Source organism: Homalodisca vitripennis, chromosome 4 (assembly GCF_021130785.1).
Source record: "Homalodisca vitripennis isolate AUS2020 chromosome 4, UT_GWSS_2.1, whole genome shotgun sequence".
NCBI classification, from domain to species: domain Eukaryota; kingdom Metazoa; phylum Arthropoda; class Insecta; order Hemiptera; family Cicadellidae; genus Homalodisca; species Homalodisca vitripennis.
In genome coordinates, this window is record NC_060210.1 from 31,460,235 (window position 1) to 31,480,937 (window position 20,703).

The window sequence follows — 20,703 nt, forward strand, 5'->3', positions numbered from 1 at the left end:
AATCAGCAAAGAGGTTCTTTTAGGACTAAGTGCAATTTCTTTTTGTCCTAAGAGAATCTAGAAATTTTAATACATTGAAAGCAGAAAGTTAATGATTTTTATCTCTTAAGTCTTCATAATTGCTATTTGTTCTAAAGCTCTTTCTTTTAAAGCAAAACATGAAGATTAATTTTTATATACATGACTATTTTTCATATAATTTTCAATGTTTGTGAGGTAGGAGTACAAAAATAGAACCACTAGTAGAAGATAGCAAATTATTTAACAAAATAATTCATCTCTCCTATTCATTTAATTTTTTGATTTGTTTCATCAAGTAAAGTTCTCTTTTTTACCGATAATTCATTAATTCTATCATCAACTCTCTTCTTCACAGCTCTGTGCGTGAAAATATGTAGCAGACTCACAGCGATCATGTTCATAATTACAGAACTAACTGCAAGCAAAATAATATTTACAAAAATACAATAATTTGTTATTAATTTTTTTACGGTTTTTCATACACAAAGTACAACAAAAACACATTTCAGCAATCGGTAATTTGTGTACTGCCTTATGGCTGATAATTATCTGGCAGATCTCCACATATCCAATAGTCAAGTCTTGTTGATCGATTCTCGAATTCCACCCTTAAACTAGGCATTTTCAACAAAAGAAATAAAATAAATTCAATTATGAGAAAATCATAAATTTAAGTTTTTTTTCATTTCCTGATTTTTTTTTAGAGTTAGTACAATTTTTTGAGAATTCCTGGGCATAGCAACTATGTTATAGGAAGGTAAATTAAGTATAGACTCAAATATGTTATTCATAAAATCAGGTTGAATGCGAGTCATAAGCACGTCATAAATTGCAGATATGCAAATAAGTCTAGTAATAAGTTCAAGTTGGCTTAATTTGGGAGTGCAAGATGAATAAATTACCCGGTCTAACTTGATTGTGTTACTAGAATCAGAATTAGACAATTGACTCGACATTTATATCTCAACTTGAGTTGGCAAAGTATTTGAATGTGAGTTACAGTAGAACCCCTCATATCCGGCCACCACGGGACCGAGCCCCTGGCCGGATAACGATTCGGCCGGATAAACCAACCTACAGTACACAGCACTTGACGAAACAAAACAATTGTACTGTACTGTACTAACCGGACTGGAAATAATCAACGAACTGTTTACAGGTTAAACCTATTAGCTCAACTGAGGACAACACAGGAAAATGTAAACAAATAGATACACCAAAATAACGCAAGAGTCGTGGGAGACTAGTGCGTGCAACTGCGCGTCTGCAAGCCGTGGTAAATAAATTTCGCTATTGGCTTCCGGGAAGTGGCCGGATAAACCGAGGTGCGGTAAAACCGAGGCCGGGATATGAGGGGTTCTACTGTATTTAAGTCATTAAAGTATTCGCTACATCACATACTACCATCAGAATGTTGGATTGTAAGCTTATGTAGACTTCCCATTCTGAGCTTTATTACTTTACAATAAGTCCTTTCTCGAGTATTTAAAATAATTTAAGAGTACAGTATGTTTGATTATCAATAAAAAAGAACAGACAAATAAAATTACTCTCATTATATCAAACTTGAATACTAAATAAACTGCATTTCTAGAAAGTTTGAACTTGAGAAAAAAATGTATATTCTTAAGTAATAGCAACTTTCTCTTAGCTCTTCAAAATCTTTATTTCCAGTAGTAGATTGCATAACTCAGAATGTTTTATTTTTATTTACAACAGGTAAAAAGAACAACAAAACTGTATTAAAAATAAAATATTTTGGTAACCAAACTGTCATTGCAAATTGCGCATTAGCTATTAAAAGTTGAATTCTGGGAATAAGATAGGGTATGAAAGAAAACCAGTAATTATAAAATATATTAATAGCTCACCAGTTCTTTTATTTATAATATTATACATTTCAATATAAATTAAAAATACGCATTACAATGTGTACATATTTAACACCTGCTTGTTACCACAACTTAATATAAAAATACAGTTGAGTCTCATAATAATATAACTTTTTACATTATGCCATTATTATTATAAAATACATAAAAATAATGTTTAAAAATATATTCCATCTACAAGTTGTTTTACATTGTTACTGCCAGTTGGAGTGACATTTCAAGTGATTTTTCGTCTTAATCTTTTTAAAACAAAGAGTAGTTTAAACAAAAGATATACAGGAAGTAAATAATCATTCTTTTAATTGAATGAGTGAAACACAAGTAACAGATTCTTAGTTTTAATTGTTATTAGTAAATATAAAATAGCATGAACAGATACATCTAATTCAAAATATATGAGTTAACTAAAACAAATTCTATTGTGAAATTTTCCCTCAAACGTTTTCCTTGTTTACCATATTTAATGCTAATTGCATGAATGGACCTGTGTGTCACAGTCCAGTAGGCACTAGGCACCTGGTAAACAATGGTGGAGGAAATGGGCTAAATGTCAACATTCTAGTAGCACTAATATGTTGTGTACAAGCATGAAAGATTCTAATCTCACTACTAGACCCCTGATCCAACTTTTTCTGTTATTTTTTATAATAATTATTTACTTTAAAATCTTTAATAGTGCAAAATTACATGTACTCTCACATTTTATGAATGTTTACTATTTGATCACTTTGGAGCCAATGACAAACTTTTTTATTTTTAATATTTTGGTTACTTCCACAGCATTTCCATTCCATTTTCCTGCCTGTTCTAGTATATGTATTTGTTCATAAAAATGCATGCTCAAATATAATAAGAATAATAATAAAACAACTTTTTCAGATACATCAAGATTCCGACGTGGTAGCTTATCTATGCACCAAAACCTCTGCAGCAATGTGGAACACCCATTATACTAAACCACTCAACAGTGAATAAGGTGAAAAATTAGTACAAAAATTAGATTTTAATGTAATTTTTTATTAGAATAACTTTCACTAATACCCTTTTCAATTAACAATCAGTTCAAAAAGTTAATATTCACTGTTTCTATGTAAAAAATAACTACTTTATGGAACCGAAACTTTGTGAAAAAATAAAAAACCAAGGATTAAAATCTAGAGGGGCTCACCAAGAACTTCTCAGATCCAAAGTCACTTCAGACCTAGTAATTTCACTATAAAACAAATAAATGGTTCAAAAATGGCTCTTTCAATGTTAAGTACCGGTTAGGAAAAACTGTAAATATTTATTTCAAAACAAACAACTCTACACTAGAAATTAATGATAACTTTTGTGAAAGAGAAATTTACTAAGTTTCACTACCATGAAATGGTATAAATGTTTTACAAAACAATTTTCTTTCTTTTATCTGTATGTTGTTCCAACATAAAAACAAATGTTTGATAAAGTGAAGAATTTATAAAACACACCAAAGTACTTAAAATAGCTCAAAGGCACAACATACACACACACGCATTACATAATAACATTGAACTAATAATATAATACAAACCTTTTTCAGTGTACACAATAGAACCAAATTAATCAAAATTTAATACAAGTAAACCCATTTTTCTACTAGTTTTAATTTTTTTAGATATATTGACTTCATCTTAAAAATATGTAGTCATGTACATTATTATTTAATATGACTTATTGCATTTTTTCCAACACATAATTACATTGTGAAATAAAACTTTCCTTATAATGAGCAACGCAAAAGAATTCTATGGAGCCGAGACTTTGTGACATCTTCTAAAATTAGCCAATAAGCATTCCACTAATATTCGTGTTATATGTGTGTCAAGTTTCCTAATTTTACGGCTATTGGTTAATTGCATCTAGAGTATAAAGTCTTGAATGTTGGGCCAAAATACACAATTAAATTGCATATATGACAAAAAATAGCATTTTATTTCCATATTCTAGGACTACCTGGTCGTAGACTAGATTGACATAGTCTGAGTGCGTATGTGACCAAAAAGTAGTATTTTACTTGTTTTATTTGTTAAATTTCATATTAGTGAGGTCTTTAAAGCAATGATGCTTATGTTTCTAAAATTATACCTTAAGAGGGAATATTAGTCAGCTGCCGGCAAAACACAGTTGGGCCTCCATAAATAGTAGCTGGTTTTAAATCCATAAATGTTTCACATCAGAAACATAGATTTCAATGTTTTTTTACTAATGAATTGTTAAATATACAATAATTTGTTAATACTAATTGCTTATAATTTATAATCAGTGTAGATTTTTCCTATAAGAAACTGTTTTTAAATATAAATTATAAAACATTAGTATTAACAGATAATATAATTTTTAAGTTTTTAGTAACGAGATACTAAAATCAAAAGTTTCTGATTGAAACATTTATGGATTTGACATGAGTTTCTATTTATAAAACAGTTTTAAATGTTAGTCCCAAGTTAAAATCAAAGTGTCTGATGTACAGCCAGCAGCTAACTAGCATGCATTGTTAATATTACGTTTTGTCCAGCCACATTTGAAAAAACACTTCCTATGTTAATTTCTAATGTAGAAACTAAGCAGTTCAGCATGATCATTGCACAAATATCAAACTGTGTTAAATGATAGTTGATATTTAATAATTATTTATTTTTATGACTATTATTCATTAAATGTTAACAATTGTATGCAAATAACCTCAATTTTGTCATAAAATGTGAAAACTTATCTATGTAATAACTATTTTACTATCTTATTTCCGTACAAAAAAATCTTTAATACAATAATGTTTAATGATTAATTGCATGACTGAATATATTAAATCAACCATTACCAAGCAAATTCTAAATATAATGACCATAGCACACTGGTCACAATGTAGTGTCAATACACCCACAAGAGTTAACATTAGAGATGAGCACTCAGACCTTTATCCTTTAAGTATTCAGACCGAATTAACTGTTTTGAATGGATTTTGAAAGTAGTCAATGCGAAAACTCATGAGTTACTCTACTGTTGTCAATTACTCAACAGTATACTTTCATTCAATTTATAATAATACTGTAATATCTTCACTGAATGATCTTGACTTGTACCACTAAGCCTGACATACTAATGCATCTGCCACATTAAAGTTACAATTATTATATAAATTACACTTAATTTGCTTTGTACAACTACATGTCCAAAATGACAACTAGCTTTCTTGTGCTTCAAGACATCAGAAATTCAATTCTAATTTTAAAATCAAGGCCATCAACCATTATGAGGTAGGTTACTTACAGATATATGATATAATCATATTTTAATTGAAATTCATTCAAACAATAATGGACTTAAATAACAAACTGTTTGATGTAACGTCCAGTATCTATAGAGACTACAATTCCAACATGTATGGGACATCAAAGAGGTAACATAGGAGCGTTACTCCTTTAAAAGTTTATCGCTTTAAAAAGTAAGACAATTATGTAAGCTTATTTTCAAAATGTTTACTTATGGTGAAAAGGAAGAGGTTAATGCTAAACTTTCAAATTCAACAGTTTTAAAAATCTAACAGGAGAGAAAAATCTTGGCCTTAAAATTATTTAAGGCCAAGAAAATCTTTTTATTTTATATTTTTAATAGTTAACTGCACATAAAATAAGCCATACTATGTTATGTACAAGTTTTAACAGTGTCCTCTCCACTAAAATATGGTCAGTTTCAATTTACAAATAAATATGTACCAAATATTGGGTTAGAGAAAGCAATTCAGGAACCTAGTGAGTATGTTTGCATCTAAAATTCAGCCACGATACGAAGTTTTTAGCTTGCTATCATTTTGTTTTATTTTCAAAGTCTTTTTTAACAAAAAAGTTTTACAGTATGATATGGCTTACTATATAAACAATTTTTCAATTTTTGTCTACACATTTTTGTGGGTTTTATTTTTATAAGAGATATTTCAAAATTGAGATGTCCTATTATTTAGTTTTACATAACAAATATGACAGACCTACCCTTCCACTTTCCAATGGCCCAGTAGTTAAAAAATCTTTTCTAACAGACAGCCTCTGCCTACAAATCAGTTTGAATTCTCAAGTTGAAGAACGGCTCAGTTTACAATATTCAAACCACTTCTGTATTGCCACTGTATGTATCAATATACATATGGAAAATTTACTCATTTTGGCTTAAAAAGTACTATTTATTCAAAAAAACATCCATCTGTATAGTTTTAATTAGTTTTATTATTGTTTTAACTTTTAAGTGAACAGCAAAATCTGTCAAAATAAAATTAATTAAAAATATTTTATATTTTCTTAGCACTACTTCAATAAATAGTTTAGATTATATGTAATGCTTGACTTCAATTACTTCCATATTGATAACATTTTGTATTCATGAGTAGATGTTGTTAACACCAGTAAAAACTATATTCTGCATTAAAAACTCCTCAAAGTAAATTTCTACAGGTATTCTTGCAAATAAGGTAATTAGTTTAAACTATGTTATTATCTTTCTCACTATCAACTTCTGTTTAATTTATATATTTAGATAATTATATAACTCTTACATTACACAATATCCTAGTAAAGTCTGAAAACTTTCTATAGTAAAATTAAAATATTATTCTCTGGACTTTTTAAAAGCAGTAATAAGAACTTTCTTACTATTTTTAAAAGCTTAAAAATGGCTGACAATGATTGTTAGTTCAGGAATAGTTTTTACTGTTAATATATTAAAATAAATATTTATTTATCAGTTGAAGGATAAAGTATGCTGAGGATTCCAAATTGTGAAAAAGGTATAATCAGTTATTATTGTATCACTTTGTCCGATGATTATGATGAAAACATTTGCATAAAAATATTACTAATCAATAATTTGATTCCACCAAACCGTGTTAAATGTCCTTGTAAGCATCTGGCAATAGCATTCTCAGTTAATATACATTGCAATCTGTATTATTTACATTTCCAATGTATTGTACAATATTTCATCTGTTTTATAAACAACATTAATATCTTAAAACATTACAAAATATTGTCAGTAACACACTCACAATCACTACAACATAATCTTTAAGCATGAGCAAGATTAGACTACACGTTTTTTCCAAACCAAAAAAAGGACTTGCCTCATTGCTATTTTTGTAAATTTTTCTTTCTTTCAGTACAGTTGCAATATTCTTTCCTGAGGTTTCCAGATTTTCTTTAACAAAAAGGTTAGACTTTGACTTCCAAAGAAAATAATAGGTGACTATGAAAAGAATTTAATCTTTACTTTACATTTTTTAGAAGAAAAAATAGTACAACTTTTAGAACAGAAATCTCCAGGAACAAAAACTGCCTCACCTACATACAGTCTTATAAGTCTGGACCTCTTTAGATGGGAACTGTTACAAACATGCCAAATTTACTAATGTTATTAATTTTTGTTACACGTAGAAAGTATAAGAGTGCATGTAGATCAATATTATTAAAAACAATACTAGTAATCAATATTCATGACTATATTTTTCTAGACAGGATGTGTGCAGGGATTATGTTCCTCACTAGTAATATAAACACATAAATTAGAATAAACATTTATTATTTTTCCCAATTTACCAAATGGTGGTTTAACAATTTAAACATAGAAATCATTAATATCGGATTAAATAAGAATGCAGCATTTTATTATCATATTTGTCCACCTTAAGAACTTAATATCACCAAGTCAAAACATTAAAACACTTTAATATATTTAAAAAAATTATTGTATATAAAGGTTTTAAAAGCAAACCAATTTTTTGTATTAGTATGAAACGTCTTCAAAGAAAAGGTATAAATCATATGTTCATTAAATATTTGTAGTCAAACCACAATAATTAACAAGGATTTATCAAATTTAACCCATAGTTCTTGTAGACAACCATATAACCATAAACATTCCCAAAATACATTTTTTAGTGGAAACAATTTATAATTGCAATGTTGGTTAAATTTGAGAAAACAAGAAGCAAAACCGCTAGTTACACATCAGAATCAGAGAGGATATTTCACTACGGCACGTCGCATACCATTTCTTACATACAGAGGTACAAAAATAAATAGTTCCGACCAGCGGAAGGGAATGTGTCTAGTTAGTGGCTGTGGCTGTAGCGGTGGCTATGGTCTCTACAGAGAAAGGAGTGACCTGGTAGATAAAGCAGCGGTTGCAAACACGAACAGGTTTCGTGTGGCCATAACGTGGCAGCGGCACAGAGTTGGAGCTGCAGCGTGCACAGAACACCTGTCACAGATAGCTTAGTATCAGGTCCACACAAATCTTCATACTTCATATATAAATTAAATTTTAAATTACCAACAGATTCAGACAAATTTTTGGTTTTGGTTAACAATATTAAATACAATATCTCAACCACTTAATGATAGTCATTAGTATTAGAATAAATACTGTCTCACTTAATAGATTCATATACAATTTTTAATATTAGTGTTTATTAACTCTAGAAGAAACGCACAAACTGAAGTAGCACATTATTTTAGATCAACCATTCATGTAATATTCAAAAATTAATTTCAACAATGACCAATGCTTCATGGTTATCATATGTTATTAATGTGATATGTAATAAAATTATTATACATCTTATCTAGTAATTCTTTTTTACCTTTAGTGCGATGTAATTTTATTACGAGGCGTGTTCAGAACATAAGTACCGTTTCATTCTACTGCCGCTGCAATCGGTGTTCCACTAATGCACACGAGTCGTCCTTGTTCATTGGCTATCGACTCATGCCATTTTAGTTGTTCTACGTTGTGTTTTCAGTTTTCTCTGAACGTTTGAAATGTTAAAAACAATTAGTGACCCCGCCAATTGTAAGATTCGTTCTGTAATAAGATTTTTTAATGCAGGGAATGTGAAACCGGCTAAAATTTATCGACAACTTCAAATTTACGGGGAAGACGTGATGAGTGAAGGAATGGTGAGAAAGTGGGTTAAGATGTTTAATGGCGGTCGAACAAATGTGCATGATGAGAATCGGAGCAGTCAGCCTTCTCTCGTCACCAGTGATCTGGTAAGGGCAATTGACGAAAAATCCAAGAGAACCGACGTTTTACTATGACAACACTATCTGACGATTTCCAACAAATTTCACGCACTCTCTTGTATAAAATTGTAACGGACCGCTTAGGTTATCACAAGCTGTGTTACCAATGAGATCCAACTGACATGCACAAAACCAAGGGACTCAGAAGTGCTTTGATTTTTCTCACATGCTACACTGATGATGGTGAGGATTTTTAAAACAAAATTGTGACAAGTGATGAAACTTGGATCCGTCATATCAAACCAAAATCCAAACAGCAGTCAATGGAGATGCGACACACGCAATCCCTGAAGAAAAAAAATCCAAGATAACAATGTCTACACAAAAAATCATGTGCACTGTCTTTTGGGATCTGAAAGGTGGTTTGCTGATATTTTCTCCCAAGAGGTGAAAACATTAATGCGACAAGGTATTGTGAAACCTTAAGAAAACTAAAACGGGCAATTCAAAACAAACAGAGAGGATTGCTCAGTAACGGAATTGTGTTACTCCTTGACAGTGTTCGGCCCCATACCGCTGGTGACACTTAAAAATTGGTTCGACAATTTGGTTGGGAGCAGTTTGAACACCCATCCTACAGTCCAGACTAGGCGCTGTCTGACTACCACTTGTTCCTGCACATGAAGTGCGTGCTAGGCGACCAACGCATTGAAACCGGCGATGAAGTGAAAACTGCTGTGGAATCGTGGTTACATTCGTTGGGGGAACCATCTACAAAGAGAGTATAGACAAATTGATCATCCGCTACAAGTGTTTGAACATCAGTGGAAACTATGTCGAAAAATAGTTTAAGATTTGGGCTTTTATGTAAAAATAAAATTGTGTTGAAAAAATTTGTTTTACTTGTTTTTTTTTAACGGTACTTACTTTTTTGAATATCATAAAACATTTAAAAATATTGAAAAAACAATACCTTACCCTCAAATTCCATTTCATAACTAACTTATTCTGCTCGTAAATAAAAAATAAAATACATACAGAGTATTTATAACAGTGCGTCACAAACTTATGTGGCTGATAGTACTCATGACTCCAAACAAAAAATGTTCTATAAACATAGATCTAAAAATATGTCATTTAACTACAATCCACTATTTTGTATTTTTTATAAAAAAACTATTATATCTAGAACTAGTAAAGCTACAGATACCAAACTTTGCACATAGATTACGACAAATAAGAGGAAAATTAAAAAAAACAATTGTTTGATTTACTTTAATATTAATAAAATGGCACCTGTTAAAATTTTCCAAGCCAAATAACAAAAAAACCGTTACAGTTTTAAAAAATGTATAAGGTACCATCTATTTTGCAATTTTTATAACAATTAAAAGGTACTTTTTCAATAAATAAGGGAGCACGATCACTTTACAGAACACAGAAATCTTTATTCATCAACATCAAGTTGAGAATGGTGTCAGTTACAATAAATTACAATGTTTAGCTCAGGTCTTGTACGTGTTTTAAACTCTTCCAAAATATAGAGCTTGTGCTGCTGTTATGTTGTAGATCTGCAGCTCGTGCTACTGGAGTCTGCTGCTAGTCAGCTCGTGCTGATGGTAGTCTTCTCCAAAGTCCATCTGCAGGGTCATTCTTTACTTTTGCAGGAAGGAGTTTAAAAAATTTTACTCCTGCATAAGATGACTTCTTTGAGTATAGTTTGGTTCTGTGAAGAGGCAGGTTAGTTGTTTGCAGACCTGGTAATATAGCTGTGTGGGTTTCACCGTAACAGACCAAGGGATGGAGCTTATAGGTGTGTAAGACATCCTCAGAGATGTAAACTGAGACAGCTGTTAATATTCCAAGTGTTTAGAAAGCATCCCTGCAGCTTTGGCGTGGTTGGAGGTTGGTTGACTCTCAAAACATCTCAAACTCTGAAAGTTTTCCTGAGAAGATCCTTTCTAAAATATAATTCCTTACCTGACATGTGACGTAAATAAGGCATAACCCAGTTTTATGGCTACAAGTGTACTGATAGTCTGAATCCGCTTTATTGCAAATATTGTAGAGCTCAACTTAAGGCATACAGAGTCAATATGGTCATGCCAAGGAGTCGATCATCGACTCATCACTCCAAGATGTTTTGTTGAGAATAGTTTGGATTTTGGGGGGCCCAGACACATCTTCCTTGCATCTTCCAAGAATCAGATGTGTGGTCTTATCTTCATCAAACACCAGGTCATTGTTTATGCAATATTCTTGAGATAGCCTAACAGCAATACAATTTGTCACTTCCAGTTTGTCAGCCAAATAACTGCTAGCCTGCATGACAGTGTATATTACAGCTTTACAGATACCTAAGTTGTAGAGGTTCTCTAGGATCAGATAGTGAACAAGACTGTTAAAAGCCTTACATAATTATTATAGAATCATATTTATAGTGGTTTTTCCAGCAGCCATGTTTTTGATGATGTCATTCAGAACAGTTGTAGTTGGAACGTCCAGAGATAAACCCATGTTGCTCTTCATGGTTGATGTTGTTAGCTTGAAGATGGCTTTTAAACCACACTAGCTCAACCCGTTTGTTCGATTTTGGAAAATGTTGTTACTAGAGAGATTGGCCTGTAGTTTTGAATATCATCTATTTTCCCTTTCTTGTAGAGTGGATAGACCTTAGATGTTTCCATTTTGGTACAGAACATGCCTTGAAAAAAAATCTGTTTAGTACAATAGTTGGCGGAACAAAAAGTTCATCTTGACAAAACTTTATAACTCGTGATGTCATCAATCTCTAATGAATATTATGGTTTAGCAGAGTTGCTGATTCATTTCCCTTCCTGCAGACTTCTTTTGCATTGAAAATATAAAAGGAGATACTGGGGTCTCTTTTCTTTATTTAGCTTAGCATTTTTTCTTGTTGAAACATTTACCCTAATAGCTTCCTCAACAAACAATCACAAAAAACCTATTGAAATATTGACATATAGACTCAGTGCAGCTAATAGTTTTATTGTTCACTTTGAGGGACCATAATGAATCCTTAATTGGCTTTTTTGAAATCTTTCCAAATTTATCATCCTCCAGACAGTCTTGCTCTTATTAGATGATTCTGCAATCAACTCCTAATAATGTCTTTGTCTAAGTTTTCTGAGACTAAGATTCATAAACTTTCTTCTTTGCAAGATAGTCCGCTTTATTTTCTAATCTTCCATTTGAGTTGTACTCTCCTGGACCTCAAATAATACCTTCCCAAGTTCATTTGTTTCATGATCATAATACATGTTTTGGTTTGGTAAGGAGATGCGTGATTCAAGGCAACAGTTACCAAACCAATGGTTTTTGTATAGGCAATGTCAACATCTTCCTCTTGAATAACTCATACCAACTTTGAGATGCTGTTGTTGTTGAGCCGTCTACAAGTCGAAACTGGCAGTGAAACTTTATAAAATGGAATTTTAAGGCCTGCATGATCTGATATGTATGTGTCAATAACACCTACTCTTATCAGTTCATTTTCCAGGTTTGAGCAAACAATATATATTGAGAACCAAGTTGTGTGAGTGACTCTTATTACTGGTGAGGAGATTCTATAGATTCCAAGTGAGGCTAACATCTCATTTACTATAGTATTTCTTTTTGAGTTGTGGGTACAAATTGAATGAATGAATTGTAATCCCCATTGAAAATTGAAATCTCCATAAGGCATATATCTGCATTGATAAAATAGAATAGTACTGAGAAAATTAGACAACAGCACTAAAGCTTCTTCAAGGGATGCGTGAGGTGATCGATAAACTCCTAGAATATAAAAATCTCTTTTGTTGTTAGATTCTATCTTAACACCTGCAACCTCACTTATAGAAGATCTTTACTAACCCAGGTTAAGTGTTAGAGAGGGCTTCTTAGCCCTAATTTCGCCTGGTAAAATAAGACATTCTTTACTTTACTTTTTTACTAAGTTGGTCGTTTGTTCAGCGAGGTTAGCAAGATTATCACGAGTATACATGGCAACTCCTCCCTTTTGGGGTATTTTTTATAGAATGAAGTTACACAGTGATAGTTTAATAGATGAATGTTTGATGATGATCCTTCATTTATTCCATGCTCAGTGACAACCAGAATATCAGGGATATAAGTGTCCAGTAAGTGATTAGACATTCAATTTTGTTCGCAATGCAGTCAACTTTCTGGTGGGAAATTTTGGTCGACGTAGAAGAGAGTTACAATTAATTTTCCTTTGTGGTGAAACTTCCACTTTTTTCTTTAACTCTGGCTAAAGTCTAAGAAATCACTTTGTCCCTTTAACAAATTCAGAGATTGAGGCCTCCTGATCAAGGTATCAAAATCAATTTGTGTTTTTGAATTGGCAAAGGTTTCAAGGAATTTCACAATACTAATTGCTACTTATTTCTATAACTTACCTCACTGCAGTATTTATATTTCCAGTCTTCTACTTTAGAGGTATGCCTGCACAAGCCGGGACATTTTGTCAATTGAAAGGCACCAGCTGTTTTTCATCAGAAAATGTACAAGATACCAACTATTTTGCAAATTTTATTATAATTCTACAATTGTGCTAGCGTAACTTTAAAGTGGTCGTGCTCATTTATGTGTTGACGGATTTTGTTAAAAAAGTACTGTTAAAATTATTATAAAAATCGCAAATTAGTTGGTATTTTGTAGATTGTTAAGAACTAATGCAAAACAGCTGATACTTTTTAAATTAAAAAATGTCTGTTTCTCTTGACTTGAACAAAAGCATGCCTTTAAAGTGATAGCCCTTATGCATTGACGGATTTCGCTGAAAAGAGATATAGCGGATATCTCTGTTCATCACTCGCAAAGGAAATAAGGTTTGCAAATATACAGGGTGATTCAAAAAGAATACAACAACTTTAAAAATCAAAAACTCTGCAAAGAAGAAAAGGACAACTAAGCTCTATCTGTCGTCTATTTAGGGAAGCTTCATCTGGTTACTCATTTGTTCGCTAGGAATGCTGTCACTCATTAGCACACATATGGTTATTTTTTACTTAAATTTATCTCATTATTAAAAATCTGGACAACTTCAGATACCTTGCCACAGTTGCGACAGTGATGCCGCCTGCGGATTACAGTGAACATTGCGTGACAGGACATGCAGGACGGAGCTGCCTCGTCTGGGAGCCACAGAGGGGCTGCCTCTACGCCGCCTGCATTCACCACACCAGCCCCCCATACCAGAGCCTCCTCTCCATTCTCACATAATTCTACAAAGAAAACCATTATAAATTCATTAGTAAATCTAAGACGTAGTTTTCATAATTTTTTTTGTTGGGATGGTTTTCTAAGCCAACACGATTTAAAACACTTTTTCAAGACCCACTTTACACTAATCCATTTTTATTGCTATTTATTAATTAATTCATAATTAATTTTGCTCTATAGCAAAATTACACATAAAAATGGAATTGTGTTCACTTTATCGTGATAGATTCGCCTCATGCAGTCCTTGAAAAGTTTGACTTATATAAGCAACAGTTTCAAGTTATTTTTCTCATCTTCCTCGTAAGAGACTTTCTAGAGGACATTCTAGTCATGTGATTTTCATTCAGTCATTAGACACAGGTAATTATATGAAAAAAGTAATTATACAAAACAGAACACAACTTATTTTTTAATAATACACAGTAAAACTAATATGGAATAAAAAATAACATGTTGGTACAGCGATTTAAAATATCAGTAACTGAAAACATCTAATGAAATCACAATGCCGGGAGTGCCGATGACCGAGTGGTCTAAGACATTGGAGTTAGAGTCTGAGTTAGAGATAGCGCAGGTTCGAATCCTGTCTGTGAGCGTTGGACTTTTTATCAGTACCATCGATCTTGTACTGTATCGACTCTCCCTCTTATTCTGTTTGTTAAGATCCTGGCACAGGCCAGTGGCCCATGAGGAAGGGGCAGAATAAGGCATAAAAGGAAATCGGCTTCTCCTTAAAAAAAAAAAAAAAAAAAAACACATGATTGCACCAGCAGCATGCAATGCAATATAAACAACAATGTCTCATCATCAGCAAAACCTGCCACTTTCTTATGGTGAGTGTGCCTGCCTGCTGCAGTAGTAATTCAGTGACAAAGCCATCTCTTAGTTTGAGATATATCTTGGACTTCATCCAACTCTTCCTCTTCCTCGGTCTCGTTATCAATAGAATTGAGCAAGAAAACAATCTTTGAGAACATAACAAAGCCATCTCTTACCTGGAGATATATTTGGGACTTCCTACTCCTCTTCCTCAGCTTGCTATCAGTGGAGTTGAGCAAGAAGACAGTTTTTGAGGACATGACTAAGCCATCTCTTACCTGGAGGTATATCTGGGACTTCATCTAATTCTTCCTCTTCCTCGGGCTTGTTATCAATGGAGTTGAGCAAGAAGACACTCTTGAGGATATGGCGCAGATCTCCAGCAAAGTTAGTCTGCAGCTGGTCGGCCACACCAGAGATACACACAAATAGTCGGTGTAGTAAGTCTCCACTCGATCTGTACATGACATACTATTTTTATACAAGACAGAATATTTTAGGACTACTAAATTCATTAGACTACGCATTTTAACCAGGTACTTCTCTGTTTTATAATATGCTCTGCAATTATGTTTCTCCCCAATATGCTTGACAAACAAAAATTGACTATTATTTCTTCATTACAATAGTATCAGTTCAAGTTTCCAATTCTGAAGGCTGGTATAAGTCTGTCCACCACCGGATATCATACCTCTGATCCTCCCAACTTTAATATCAGAAAGAAATCCATATCTTCTTACCTGAGATTAAGTGTAAGAGAGGACTTTCTTCCCAGCCAGCAGGTTCAATGGCATGTACCAATTTACTTACTGTAAGTCAGAGTTTGCAGTGTGCAGTAAGGCTTATATGTGAAACAAACCTACTATTCTTTCATAAATGTACTGAAACTATTAGTAAGGACTGGTTTAGTGTAACTACTCCCTTTCTTTTTTCTGACCAGTTGATCACCAGTGATCAGTAGAAGTGGATTTTACCAAACTAACTTCCTTAGTATTTTACTAATTTTTTTATGGTTACTCACAATATTTCATCATAACAATACAGCCTTAAAGTAAGTTATATATAGTATTTTATATACACTACAGATAGATTAACTTTATAGATATTTACAGGTCTATTTTTTATTCAAACAAATTCAATCTCAATACAACATGATTCAGTCTGAAGTAACAACCATAAAACTGAACATTAACACGTTAACTGCCACCATAAAGAATTAGAGTTCCCTGTATTGCCAACATTTTCTGTACTCGTTTTCTATTTGGTATTGTTTTTGTGGTGAATATAAAGGTAAATAAAAACGATTTATGCAAATTTTCAATCATGTACAAAGTGTCAGTATAAACATTTTTACGAGCTTCTTGCTGTTCAAACGTTAGAATTGTAGGCATCATTTTAGCACATACTTTTTGCATGTTAGAATTGTCATGTAAAATTTCCAGTACACATTCTTTATCAATACCTACAGTTTCAACAATTGCACCAACAATCAACAGTCAGACCGAATCAAATTACCGACTTTTTCAACATTTCCATCCATTTTTTTATGTTTAGGGCGACCTGGCCATGAATCATCTTCAACATCTACTCTTGCCATCTTTAAAACGCTTAAACCATTCAAAAACATGCAATAAACATGCACTGCCATACACTTCTTTCAGTAAAAATAAGATTCAAAAGAGTTTTTCTAACTTTAAAGTAAAATTTCACAATAATTCGTTGCTCTGCCATTACACTAACCATCTTATCTGGCAAAACAACAATTAACGTGAACTTAAGCTCTGACTAAACGGTATGTACATAAGCAAGACTAGCTGCATACTAAAGAGAAAGGTTCACACTAAACAGCTGTTGATTAATGGCAGTTGACACATGCCCCATTAATCCACAGCAGTGTCATTCTCTACAATACAAATGTTATTGTATAATTTATATGCTTTATTGATATATAATATTAATTAAAATATTTAAACTCTACATGTATGAATTCTTTCAAGAAATGGTTTTGTGGCCAGTGCGCCACAATGGAATCATTCTACGATGTGTTTTTGTTAGTAAGTACTACACAGTTTTTAAGAATTTTAAAGCAATCATATGCTTTGTGTACAATTAAAACAAAAGTACGCAACCTCAATTGTTTATATTTTTTCCGTTTTAGACATGATATTTATTGGTGTATGATAATCTACTGTATGTATGATATTGCAACCCAAATTTTCGTATGTAATCCAAACTTGTCCAGGACCGGTACAAAGTCTGCTAAAGACCAGTTATTTACCTGAACTTAGCACGAGCCTCATTCTTTGTCGCATGTTGTACTGCTCGGATAGCGAGTGCCACCTCCTCATCGTCCTGACATTCAGAATTGAAGGAGGATGTTTCACTGGTAATGCTGCAACTATGAAATCAAATGTATTATCAAAACAACTTCAACATTACATATTTTAATAAGTTAATAAAAGTTTTTTTAATAAGAATAACTAATACTCATACAACATAAAGATGAGGTTTTTCAAAAGATAAAGAACCTACAACTGCATGGCAAATTCAAATATTTACTAAATAATATTTATTCTTTTAATATAACTCTGGTTAAGGGACCTGGTGTGAGAAGTACAGAGACCTTAACTGATGCAGTCAGCCAGCATCCCATTAATACTGTGTCTAATACATGGTATACATAAATATTACCTGTCCGAGGTGACACTGAAGGTGCTGTGGCAACTGGAACAGGAAGAAGAAAGGCTGTCACTGACAGGATCACGATCACGGTCGCTGCTCTGTCTAAAGAACAGCAAAATTCTAATACATTATGAACAATTAATACACTCATTAAAAATAATTCCTTACAGTGTAATTTTGTCTTAAATTTATTATTAAAGTGGGAGAAATGTTGGCTTATATGGAACATAATGTATAAGACCAGTTTCAACCTTTTAACTTTAATAGTTTAGACATACAAAATACTGAACATGTAAGACTAAACTGGCTGAAAATTATAACCATGCAAGTTCAAACAGTATGTCATCTATACTTTAAATAAACAATATAACTTTAGAATTACAACACATGAGACACCCTTTGACTTTGAAATTACATACAATATTTTTTACAGAATAAGGTAGTCTTTCCAAGATTGTTTTTATGATTAACTAAAACATAATAAGAATGAAAACTCAGGCACCTTATAGGGAATAATTTATAACATGACATTAAATGACTAGTCTAGAAGTTTTTATCTAAATGTAGCAATTGACAATTACGCAACATCAAAACCAAATTACAATTCAGTGAAACTTCTGGTCAGATCGCTTACCTTTTATCACAGTTATTACTATTAGGGAGTTGGCCTGAGGAGCACAGAGCCTCCCAGTTCTCAGCGTAACGTACATGCAGACCTTCTGAATGTTCCTCACTTTGTCGTTTTGCCTTCCACTCCTCCGTCTCCTGTTTGCCTTCAATAGTTCGCAACCTGTCCAGTCTAGAATCACTCAAGTTAACATTCTGTCTATAATTAACACTATCATCACTATTAATAATATCACTACTCGATTGTACACTAGTTATTGAACCGATATCACTGTACTGACTTCCGGTCTGTGGGTCTGTTTGTTCCCTAACGCCTACAGAAGTGCCTGGTAGGTCAGTTCCTCCAGGCCATCTTACATCCTCGTCCTCACCGGTAGACTGGATATCCGAAGGCACTTCTGTATCCGTGTCACCTGCTTGGCGCATACATTCCTCACAAGCATTTTCCACAGACTCTATCACAAACTCCCCGTCCTGAGGTAAACTTCTGTTCAGCAAGCCTTGTTTGGTCATTGTAGCATCCTCCGGGAGGTCCACAGAACAGGCACAGGGAATGATAGGTAAAGTCCATTGGCCATTCAGATTGACAACACCGGACTGAGCATAAGTTGCAGAGCTGGCACCGTCACTATCTGCATCCTCTTCCATCTGCAATATCCTGTCAGCATCCTCTGGAGTGGTCAGTTCCTGGTCACAATTTGGTGCTAAGCTGTCATCGGCCGCTCTGGAGACCTCTGGTGAACTCTCTATGCAGTCTGTGACTTGGGAAGACATGGTTGTAGGCACGTGGGTTGCAGGCAGCTGTTCCATCACAGTCTCACACTCAGACGCGTCTCCCTCTCCTCCCCAACCGGAGCTCTCCTCCTCACTGGCGTCTGCCTCACTGCATAATACATATGTCACTCACTTACACACTCTTATTAGCAGCACAAGGACATAACAAACAATAATAAACATTGGAACGTAGCAGAATTGCAAAATCATATTGAATAGGTAATATATGGATAATAATATCAATAATTAAACTTTTTTAGTTTATTAAAGTATTATAGTGAGAGAAAATCTTGTTTTGTTCACAGATGAAAATTTTCTTTCATTTGAAGAGATAATAAAATTGAAAATTAGATTATAAAATAATAAGATATGAAGATTATCATTTTTCTGCTTTGTATTCTTGGTGGAAGTGAGTAGGTTTTAATGGAAAAGACATTTTTTATACTTTCACATCATTTAAATAAATTTAATGTGGAAGTATAAAAAATGTCTTTTCCAATAAAAAGTATCACTTTTGTTCTTTTGGGTGATGATTGAATTAGGCAAGAATTCATTTTTCTACCAAACATTATACATCAAAACATGCAGTTTTTATTTTTAATGGGCAATAGAGTAAAATGCTATATTTAATATTTATAACAATCTAGTCACATAACTCAGGTGCACTATATACATTAATTTTAACTTAGGAATACAAATTATATTAAGTACTTTAGAAATTTCCTGTTTATCAATATCTTATTTCATAAACAATCTCACCTCACTACACAATTATCCTGCACATTTAAAATTTTTTCAAGTTTTAATTATTTCTAACATTAATCACTAATTACTATGATACGAGAGGTCACTAATAAATAGGAAACCCCAAGAAAAACCTTTCCTTACTTCAGAACTAAAAATTCACATCACAAATGAACAAACTGAGGAATGATTAGGGTTTCTTGTATAAATAGCCCTTGGTGATGTGTCTGTGTGGGATACCCGAAAAAAATAATAATTTAACCAATTTACAATTACTACATTTCAATGAAAAGTGAGTGAATCATATTATATTAAATCTTCCATAGACAAACATCCATAACATATTTGTGTATTAATTAATAAAAACTATCATACAATCGTATTGGAACTAAAAAGATTTGTTGTTGATGAAAACTAAAATTTATTCATGAGAAATCAAAGATTGATTTTCAGTTGGCAACAAAAGACCAAAAAGATTATTTATATTATTTAGGGTATCATATAGGAAAGCACAGAAACATTTATTTAAACAAAATCAATACTACCTGTTGGTAGAAGGTTTGCGGGTGAGGATAGTTGAGTCATCCGAGGAACACAACATCTTCTCTAAAGTGACCAGCTCAGGCTCTGATAGTGTCCACAGCAACTCTCTGATCTTCACCAGCAAAGTCTACACAAACATTACATACATAATTGAGCTTTGCCTGTGTATTTAGTTTTATAGAATTATGTTGCACTACGTTTGGTCTTACATCTCATCATTATTTCCCTTATATCTGAATTTGATACAGTTTCAACCTAGTTTCATTCAGTATAGTATTACAGAATTTGGAATGTTTTTATATTGTAACAAATAGGCAGTGAAAATT

General features: G+C 32.7%; 1 protein-coding gene across 1 annotated transcript in view; it reads right to left on the bottom strand.

Annotated features, from left to right (window-relative positions):
- Window positions 1-1,868: 1,868 nt before the first annotated feature.
- The window catches only part of LOC124359106 (lateral signaling target protein 2 homolog), a 56,367-nt gene continuing 37,532 nt past the window's right edge, over window positions 1,869-20,703 (bottom strand). The window contains exons 6-12 of the mRNA XM_046811559.1: window positions 20,380-20,504; window positions 18,324-19,199; window positions 17,699-17,791; window positions 17,286-17,405; window positions 15,286-15,464; window positions 14,018-14,190; window positions 1,869-8,177 (exon numbers count right to left, since the gene is read on the bottom strand). Coding sequence (XP_046667515.1) covers window positions 8,025-8,177; window positions 14,018-14,190; window positions 15,286-15,464; window positions 17,286-17,405; window positions 17,699-17,791; window positions 18,324-19,199; window positions 20,380-20,504 — 1,719 coding nt within the window. The 3' untranslated portion in view covers window positions 1,869-8,024. The remainder of the gene's footprint in view (window positions 8,178-14,017; window positions 14,191-15,285; window positions 15,465-17,285; window positions 17,406-17,698; window positions 17,792-18,323; window positions 19,200-20,379; window positions 20,505-20,703) is intronic.